At 39.0% G+C, this 10,200-nt stretch overlaps 1 protein-coding gene across 1 annotated transcript; it reads left to right on the top strand.

Moving 5' to 3' along the window:
- Positions 1–468: 468 nt before the first annotated feature.
- Positions 469–8,211, top strand: LOC149832140 (uncharacterized). Its single transcript, XM_090012363.1, has 7 exons — positions 469–748; positions 1,353–1,478; positions 3,410–3,616; positions 3,872–3,968; positions 4,970–5,073; positions 7,317–7,368; positions 7,766–8,211. The coding sequence occupies exons 1-7, from the start codon at positions 531–533 to the stop codon at positions 7,988–7,990; spliced, it is 1,029 nt and encodes a 342-aa protein (XP_089868489.1). The 5' UTR covers positions 469–530; the 3' UTR covers positions 7,991–8,211.
- Positions 8,212–10,200: the final 1,989 nt, after the last annotated feature.

The following is a 10,200-nucleotide window of genomic DNA, read 5'->3' as shown; positions in this document are numbered from 1 at the left end:
CAAATCTACGTTACATCCAGATCAAATCCGATCCATTTGTACTTTTTTCATTGTTATATGTAAAACCCTTGTTTACAACCTTTCTGTGATTGGATCTAGTATTATCATTTGAATTTTGCATCTGGATCCAACTCCACTACATTGGATCTGGCTTGTATCTGGATTAAGGTCCTGAGTTACTGCCTAACATTTAGATTCAGGTTCAGAAATACCATCCTGCCAGAATATAATTCTAACCTGTTTGTAAATTGTGCCCCTACTAATAGGTCATCGAAATTCGGAGCAAAAACTGATCCATCGATCCAAGTATGGATACTTCTACACGTGGCTATACGTGGGAAAGAGCTTAACACAAAATACAACTCATAAAATGGGAAATGTCACCATAGTAATATATTCATCTATGAAAGGCATTTATGTTTATGCCTTCCTGCATATTTGGCAAAAGTGAAAAGGACAACCGAAACGGTGTTAACAGACATCTCTCTCTCTCTCTCTCTCGTTTTGCCGGCGACCGGAGAACGACCGAGATGGCCGGAATCAGGTGGCCACCAGAGGATGCCGATCCGGTGCAGGCTCGATTCCCTACGGTCTCCGACCTGTTCTCCGACGACGACCGGTCTGTGGCGGCCGACTCGTGGTCGATAAAGAGCGACTACGGGAGCACGCTCGACGACGAGCAGCGGCACGTCGACGCCTCCGAAGCCCTCTCCGCCGGCGGCACCTTCCCGACCGCTTCCGACTACAGGTGAAGGACGGATTCCTTCTCAGTGTTCATTCATTTCCCTTTCCTCTCTCCCTACCTCTTTCTCTTCGCCGAAGAGCTCGTCTTTCTCCCTGTTTGCACGAAATTTTCTTTTTTTTCATGATTTTTTGCTTTGTTATTCGAGAATTTTCATATGAGTTTTGAAATGGGTGATCCTCAATATCTGATATTTTTGCGTTTTTTCATGGTTTTGAGGAGAAATTTACGTTTTTGGTGGTTATTTTGGTTTTCTGTAGGGGCTATGATTCGCTCGTTCATGGGTTTTGGGGTTTTTTTGTCCCATATTGGTGTGATCATGGAAGATCTTATGAGAAATTCATGTGACGGGGGGTCTTTTTGCTTTTACTTTTTTATTGTTGATGGTTTGATCTCTTCTTTTTCTTTTTTTTTTATGATTTTTGGGCCACGTTTACGTTTTTTTTTATGTAGTGGTCGTGATTCCTCTTTCTGTGTTTTTGGTTGGTTTTTTATGCTACATTGTTGTGATCGTGGAGGATATACGTGCATTTGAGAAATTCATGATGACGGAGTTTGTTTTATATTCTTTTGCTCCTCGTTATTTTGATGGTTTGATGTTTCTGAGCAGTTCGGATAAGGAGGAGCGGGAGGCGGAAACGGAGAATCCCATGCTGGGGTTGCAGAGTTATTGGGATTCTGTATATGCTGACGAGGTTGCGAATTTCCATGAGCATGGTCACGCAGGAGAAGTCTGGTTAGCGTCTTGACATCACCATCAAGATTCCATTAAAATGATCTTATTGATTTGTTTTTATTTTGTTCGACTTTCCTTTTGAATTATGGTTCTGAATTTGTTGCTTCCTTGTTTTGCTATTTTGTATAATGATTTGAAATTTGGTGCAATAGGGAACCTCTTCTTGCCATTTTCTGAACAGGTTTGTTTAGTGCACAATATCCTACACTGATTGGTGATTTAGCTTGTTGTTTTAGTGGTTGATGATTAAAATAATTAAATTGATCTCATTTTTGCGCATTTACAGAATTGGCATTTTCATATATTTGGACTTTGATTTCATTATTATGTTTGATTTAGCTCGTTCACTGAAATCATATTAGTGTTCCTGATTTTGAGAAGGTGGTGTTAGGCAAAGGTTTTCCATTTTGGGTTTCCTTTTTTTTCTATGGTTGTTCCTTTTGGCTTGTTGATAATGATGATCACCTTCCTTCCTTATGACCAACTAATTCTTTTGACCTCCTGCAACTCATGATGATGATTTTTCTGGCTTCGTGTGTTGAAGACCTGAATTTTTAATTATTTGACTCTGTTGTGTCATTCTTTTGTTCCCAGATTTTAGGTTATGAGTTTTTAAGGTCTAGTGCTTTACACACTCAATTCCAACATAAGGATATCTTGATGAAAATCGGAACCCGCATTTTGATCCAAGACATGTTTGCAAGCTCATCATGTACAGATTGCAGACCTTGTCCATAAGTGCATATATGGAAAGTGTGGTGTGTCAAAGGGTTGATGAGACGTTTTCCTACTGGTCAATTCAAAGTGCTGGATGATATATATTCATTCTACTTTGAGAAAAGACATTTGTAGGCGATTCTATCACAGCCATAAGAGAGAGGACATGAAAGAGTCTTCTTGTTTCTCTTTCTTTCCTTTTCATTTATATGCTCATCTATTTTTTATGAACTGAGTACTCATTTGAGAGTTACAATTCAAGGAGAAAAATATATGTTGATGAATGATGAGAGGAGCTCGTTGCAGTAATTGTTGTGAACTTCCTCTGATATGTATTGGATGATTTTCTCATAATTTTGAGCAATGTAGTAAGGTCAAATGAAACCTCATTTATTTTAGCTCCTACCAATAATTCATTTTTCATGTGGCAAGCTGCAGATCATAAACTCACTGCTGTTATATGAGGAACATGACATACCGAATATTTCATCAGTCTGTTCTCTTTCTTTAACTTCCTTATTAGTCTCTTGATTTTTTCTGCTATCATAGGCTACATAATCACTATGTCAGAACAATCATTTTATGTAGGAAACTTTATGTTTCACTAATTTCAATGTCACCTTGACTTGGCATTATTTACATCATCTGAAATAATGAGCTCAGCCAGGACAACTCTCAAAAGGTTAACTACAGTATGCAAAGGAAAATAACTATCCCTATGCTGTGCTTAACCATCATCTGGAGATGAATTAGCCGAAAGACTTTTCTAAACATATTGTAGGTCTAAATAATCCAGTAAGACAAATCAAGGAGTACCAATCAAGCATGGAACAAACCATAACCCAATGACTTTTCAATTTCCAGCAGCCCATTCAGCAGTGTTCTGCAAATAAAAGTCTCGTAATAATTTATGTCCAAAAAACATTTATGGGCAACTTCAAGCATGTCACTCAACTTAATTAGAAATAACCAACTGCAAAATAGGACAGGGAAGATACTCTCTGCCAATGGAAGCTTCCAGTAGAGAACATAGGGTTCTAGAAATTTTTGGAACATGAACCACTCAATGTGAGAATAATGCTTCAAGCTACAGTAGCTACTGAAAATGGGATTGATGTTTGTATGAGTTTCTTTTATATTCTAGAGTTCATTACTAAGAATCTCTGCTGTGATTGTGCAACCAAACTTTTGATGTCTTGCTGATCTTTGTGTAGGTATGGTGTTGAAGTGATGGAAATCATGGCAGTTTGGACAAAGAATCTTTGTGTTAATTTTTCTCAAGTCTATTGTAAGGATCTGAGTGGTGAGATCATCTCCAAATCTAATCCTGGTGATGAAGACTCAAAGGTCTTGGCTAGTTGGAGTGTACTTGATATTGGGACTGGGAACGGCTTATTTCTCCAAGAACTTGTGAAGCAAGGGTACCACTTTTAATTTCTTTTGCATTTAGTTTTTGTTGCCCCACATATTTAGGATTAATTAATAACTGTTGATATGCAACATCATGTACTATTATTGTCTCACTATGCATGGATCACTTTATTCACTGTTATGTACTTGTAATAATGTCTTAGTCTCTTTTCATTTGTTGGGATCTTATATTCTATTGTTTGGTGGGCCCCTAGTTTCTTAAGAATATAAAGGGCAATGACCTTGCAATTGATTTCCTTGTCCAGGTTCTCAGATCTGACTGGGATTGACTACAGTGAGGGAGCAGTTAAGCTTGCAAGAAATCTTGCTGACCGTGATGGTTTTCCTAATATCCAGTTTTTGGTACCTCTGTTTCTTGATTTTGTGCAGATTTGTTTGATGATCTGCTTTAGTCTAATTCTTGATGCTTTGAGGTGTAACTTTTTGCTTGTCTATTACTGGTGAAAACAATTTCCCTGATTCTATGCAACAACTTACTTTTGAAGAAGAAGTTATGATAAATATTGATCCCTTCTACAATAAGAATGGAGACTGCTTCATAAATGTTAGATAATCCAGCTTAAATGGGCTAAATTTTGTTTTTATTATAATGTGTTAGTTGCATCCTTTCTTTGGTTGACATTGCATTTTTGCATGTTCACTTCTGTTGTTAATGTCATACCAGAAGTATTATGCTTTCCATCTCTCCTGTTTCCTGTTTTACATCCCATCATTTACCATTAACTTTAAAAAGGTGCCTGCTTGCTCCATTGTCTTAAAGACTGATATTGCCACCCAATTATGCACTGCTGTTTGTTTAATGTGGTTTCCACCATCATAATTCCTCTTGGGGGCTTCCCCATCTTTCTTAGTAAAAGGGCTAGAGTCCTAGGTTATAACACATTTGTGCAGCAGACACAATCTTGGATATTTCTAAAGAAAATTACAACACATAAATTTCATCATTTCCTGGTCATGTTTAGGAAAAGTGTTACTAGGCATTTCCTTGTTGATCTAGTCTGCCTAGACACTGGCTGCTGGCCCTGTGATGATTCCTGATAAACAGGAACTGGGAGAGGTTCTAGGCAAGCTGGACAAGGTCTAATGGAACCAAGTGACACAGGCAAGAACTCAGTTAACCTTTCCCTTTTCACCTTTTCTAGTTCCTGGCAATGCCTAAGTGTTGTTAAGCAAGGCCTGGTACTGTTGTTTGTTGTAGTCTTATGATGCTTGATGTTGATGTGTTTATTCCTATAGTGGATCCTATCATTTATAACTGCAATTGTACTCACACCACACCATGCTTTTTAAGTATTCAAAAATAAACTGATTAGTTCATCACTTTTGTAACTCATTTATTTTAGGTTGATGATGTTCTTGAGCCCAAACTGGAGAAGCAATTCCAACTTGTTACAGATAAAGGAGCACTGGATGTAATTGGGCTGCATCCTGATGGCCCTGTCAAACGGTATCATTGCCCTTCTATAGATTCTCTTTATATAATTTTCATCTTTGCAATGCAGTGTGGTTTCTTCTTTCTTGTTGTATTATATAGTTTGACCATAGTTACTGGAAACTCGCTTCCCATGAAGTTCACTTTGAAATTGTGAAACCATGATCTTCTTTCAAGCTTCTGAAACTTTATGAGAAGCTTACTTTAACAAAATGAAAAGTTTGTTTTTTCAAATATGATTATTAATTTATGAAACACACTTATAATGATATAAAAAAATTATACATTTATCTCAAAGTTTTATTTTTATTGCAAACCTACATATATGATGAGTATTTTTGGCTAAAAGGGTGAAAAGATGCATTTAAGCAAATGTACAAATTTTTATTTACTTTTTATATCACTTTCAATCACTTCAATTTTTGCTTCTTGTTCGTTTTTTCCTTATGCTTCTTAAACTCTGCACTTCACACATCTTAAAGACTTGTTTCTCACTCACTCTCGTGCATTGCTTCTTTCCACTTCCTACTCTGGTATCTGTCAATTTGACTGTCCTTGGCTTAATGTGATCTTTAGCCTAGTAGGCCCATGATGTTCTCATGTTTCTAAGATAATAACTTTGTTCCATGTGTTTATAAATCCTGTTTACTTGTGGATTTTTGAAGTTCAACTACTGTCAATATTTAGAGGCATACCTTAGATGAGATAAAGCAGGTTCTTTTCTGTGAAATGGACTGAAGTCACCTATATACTCAGTTTGCTTTAAATAAATCATTGGAGTATGGTTGTTATACATGTGAATAGTTACAACAGGTTGTAAGTATCTTATTGTAAGTCTTATTGGTTCGGCCCAAAATAAGATATGTATCATATTGTAAAAAATTGTAAGTTTTGAAAAAAATAAAAAAATAAAAAAAAATCAGAAAAAAATCGCAAAAATTCTAAAAAATCATAACACACGAAACAATGATAAAATGCACAAAATGCAACCATAAAATCACATATGAAGCATTTATGTCCCTATGAGCTACATAAGATATCATCAATCATAAACTATCTCACAAGAACAATGCAAAATATTAATATCTTGCAATTAAGAACATGCCACAAGATTCATACTTTCATATTACATGAACAAAAAATAAAATAACCAAGTTTATGAATACTTAACAGTAGGATCAGAAGTAGGGAGCTCATCTTCATCTTCCCAGGGTTGCACATACCTCATTTCTGCCTCACTCATCTCTTTTTCTTAATTTTTTTTCTTAGACGAGTTAGTAATTGCTGGCATTATCATTTTACAGCTTCCAAAAAATTCTTTGACATGCTAGAGACAACATTCTAACGTGTTTCGGCTAAATGATGCTTCAATCAAAAGATATTACTCAAAAAAATAGTATGGCAATATTTACACTCTATTTTTAATCCGTTTTCACTCATTACTCAAGTGCCCCATTGCCATGCGGCATCATTTGATGTCATCTTCCCCCAAAAAAGCTCAATAAGAAGCAAATAATATGGGTTTTTTTTATCTTAATCCACTTCCTTTAATGAAAAAATGGTGAAACTACACTCTTGATGAAATCACAAAAACCCTCTCCTTTGCTTACAGATCGACACCCAAATCGCTTCCACGGCTTCTAGAGTGTGTTGATACTTCTCTAATGGGCTCTACACAAATGAAAGAGTCGGCCTTCAAGAGGTGTTTACAACCTAAAAACGCGAAATTACTTTTCAGCTTTTTTTAAAGTGCACCAACATTGTATCATACGATACATGCCCATATCGTACTATACATACTATACACACTTGTATTGCGATATGAATGTGTATCATATCGTTTTTCTAAAAAGTAATGATATGTATCATAGTGTATATGGACAACGTCCGTTACAATCATCTTGCTTTAACACTAGTCAACCCCTTCTAGGTACGCTAATTCTGATTTTGAAGGATATTGTCATTTTGGCAAAATACATATGAAAGTCCAACAGTCCAAACCCCACAGTCCAAATTGAACATTGCGATGTCTAATCTGCCAAAGTAATACCACTGACTTAGGTTTCACCAATTATTAGCATAACTTATAGGATGAACGGTTGTGGCTATTAATGACAAACAAAGGGTAAAGAATTTACCCAATTCAATCAGGCACTTCCTAACGGTGTAGGCTCAGCTCAAGAGTAGATAGAACACGTGGGTTTTGCAGTGCAAGATTGGTGACAACTCTAATATGCTTTATTTTGCCAATTTCGCAGTCTTATGTATTGGGAATCAGTCTCAAAGTTGGTTGCTCCTGGTGGAATATTGGTACTATTTCTACCTCGCTGAATGCCTCCATATGTTGCATGCCCTTAGCTACATATTTTATGTGCATTTGGAAGCTGAGAATCTTTGTAGTCATCCCTTCCTCAAGTGGGGAACTTGGCTCAGATGGTCCCAGGATTCATTTTTCATGATGATTCAACCCAAACATGCGGCAATGGAGATTTTTTGGGAGCTTGAAACTTATCACATGAAATCCTAGCCCTGGGTTCAATGATCCCCTAACCACTAGACTCTTTATGGAATGGTCTACGTGCTTTACCTGCTGGGCATGCTTGTAAAATGAAAAGTTTGATATTGCTGTGAACATTGTTTTTGTTGTTGTTTATCTGTCTGTCAATCTTCAAGTTTGGTTAAACGTGGTTTTCCACTGTGGTTATAGGTGATCACCTCTTGTAACAATGCAAAAGATGAATTGGTGCAAGAAGCTGAAAGCTTCCAGCTGAAACCAGTTGCACCCATGGCATCAGATGCACAAGGCAGTGAGCGTCTACCCTCACCATTCAGATATCTGAATCATGTTATGTCATATCCAACATTGAGTTTTGGTGGCTTGGAAGGGAGCCGGATAGCAACTGTCGCGTTAGTGCGAAGGGCTGAGGCTTAGCAGAAGTCCTACATTTTCATTTGTTGCTGCAATCTGGACTCATTTGATGCATCACCATTAGTTGATTGTAGCCACAATTTGCGTTTCTTATGTCACTTTTCCTGCCCTCCTGATTCTACATTACTAATGATGTGTTATGGCGTGCTTTATATTGAGATCCTTTGTATATACTGATTGACAATTATTCAAGTGGGAATTGAAACCGGATCTTTAGCCTGAAATGCTTAGGAGTTACAGTTGATGCTGATTGATCATTTTTAACATCTCTCATTGACAGTTATATTCAATTTAAAAGCAATATGTATAGTTGCATTTCTAATGATGGCAATAATTACAGGATTGGGTGTAGCTGCGTATGCCCAACTGTCTTCTTTTAATGATGAGGAGCCCTCGCCGAAGCGACCGAAAACCCCAGGTGGGGCCGCACGACCACCCAGTCTTAGGTGCCCCACGACCACCCTGCCTATGCCCAAATTGTTGAACAAGCACGGACTTACCACATGCAGCTGATAAAAAAAAAGTGACCTTCGCGATCCAATGGCACAAAACCGTCTACTCTTATTTGCGGGGTTTTTGTTCTAGGCATCCACCTGTGTATGTGCATGTGTGTGTTTGTGTGTGTGTCATTGTTGGCAAGTGCTACCGGTGTCCAGGGCAGGTTGAGGTAAGCAGATCCAGTGTTCGGGCCCGGTACTCAGGAGCGTGTTCTGTCCACCTAGGGAGAGCCATGTATGGCTGCCTCCATTACTAAAGAGGGGACCCAGAGGTGAACACGAACACAACCACGTCTCAGGTTGAGTGGGGGAGGAGTAGGGATGGCAGTGGGGTGGGGCGGTGCGGGGGACAAGGTCTCCACCCCCGCCCCGCCTCAAGATTTTATCCTCCACCCCCGCCTCCATCCCCGGCGGGGATGGATTTTATCCTCCACCCCCGCCTTCATTCCCGTTTCATGTCCTCCATCCCCGGTTCAAACGGGGATGAGGCGGGGCGGGGATATTGCGGGGAAAAGTGGTTGGGGCGGGGATGGGGCGGGGATGGGGCGGGGCGGGGAAAAGTGCACGTCCATCCCCGCCTCCACCCCCGGACTGGGATGGATTTTAACCTTCGTCCCCGCCTCCATCCCTGTTTCATACCCTTCATCCCCGGTCCAAACGGGGTGAGGCAGGGTGGGGCCCCGCTTTCCCCCGGTCCACTGCCATCCCTAGGGAGGAGGGGATGTCGACACTCATATTATGGAAGGTCCGCTTTTCAGGTGTGGGCCACCCATATTCTGGAAGATCCGGTTTGCAGGATCCGGACAGGTCATATCTAGCTGTAGATTTACCAACAATCCTCTTGTTGGATGGTCCCCCTTTTGATATACATATTGCATTTGTCATTTCACATGAACCTCAATAAGCTCATGTTGCGTTTATGTATTTCTAGTTGTTCTCCTTTCCATTTCCTTTCATGGCAACCTTGGTTTAGATCAACTATGGTTAGGATCCTTTCAAATCCATCTTGACAACCAAAAGATAGGATGGTCGAAGTCCTGTCTTATGATCCAATATCCTATATACCGGTAGTCCCATCCCTAAGTAGTGAAAAATAAAAAATGATGTCATTTGATCTTCTGTAACCAATCAAAAATATGTGATGGTTAAGCTTGTAAAATAAAGTCATCACATTGGTCTTTCTTTCAAAAAAAAATAAAAAAAATCAACACATTGGTGTTGCCGTTGGTTGAATCTAACTCTGTAGCAAAAAGAGTCTCCAAATTGGATAGAGGTCTTTTTTATCCTTTGTTTTTTTGGTAGGCCAAAGAAAAATCTCTCATCACCAACCACCCATTGACAAGCCTCCGATTGGTTAAAATCCTTCATGGTTTCCCTGCTCATCAGCTTTAACCCTGCTCCAAATTATGAGGGATGTTGGTTAATAGGTACACAAACCTCAAGACACACTTTGCCAAGTTCAGCTCTCGGTGGGCTTGGTCTGGGCCCCATATGACTATAATATGAAAGAAAGCTAACTTGATCCGAATCAGAATTTACAAGCAATAGATATGCAACTTAGCTAGGTCTCTGTTGGGAGCCAGGTCTGGTTGTAAACACCCAAATCCAGACCAGGTCCAATCTTATAATCAGATGTCTGAAACCTAAACTGATTAGCTTATTGGATCTACCTGTGTGAGTCCAGATTCTGTTAACAGATTGCTCGGATAGGGTAAT

The sequence above is a fragment of the Nuphar pumila genome, chromosome 7, assembly GCF_984573655.1.
Source record: "Nuphar pumila chromosome 7, dmNupPumi1.hap1.1, whole genome shotgun sequence".
NCBI lineage: Eukaryota > Viridiplantae > Streptophyta > Magnoliopsida > Nymphaeales > Nymphaeaceae > Nuphar > Nuphar pumila.
This window is presented reverse-complemented; position numbering and strand designations above follow the sequence as displayed.

Excerpts from the sequence above, each read along its gene's own strand:
- LOC149832140 (XM_090012363.1), top strand. The coding sequence starts at position 531 with ATGGCCGGAATCAGGTGGCCACCAGAGGATGCCGATCCGGTGCAGGCT. Across the intron at positions 3,617-3,871 it reads CAAGAACTTGTGAAGCAAGG|GTTCTCAGATCTGACTGGGA; the intron begins GTACCACTTTTA and ends TTCCTTGTCCAG. Across the intron at positions 5,074-7,316 it reads CCTGATGGCCCTGTCAAACG|TCTTATGTATTGGGAATCAG; the intron begins GTATCATTGCCC and ends CCAATTTCGCAG.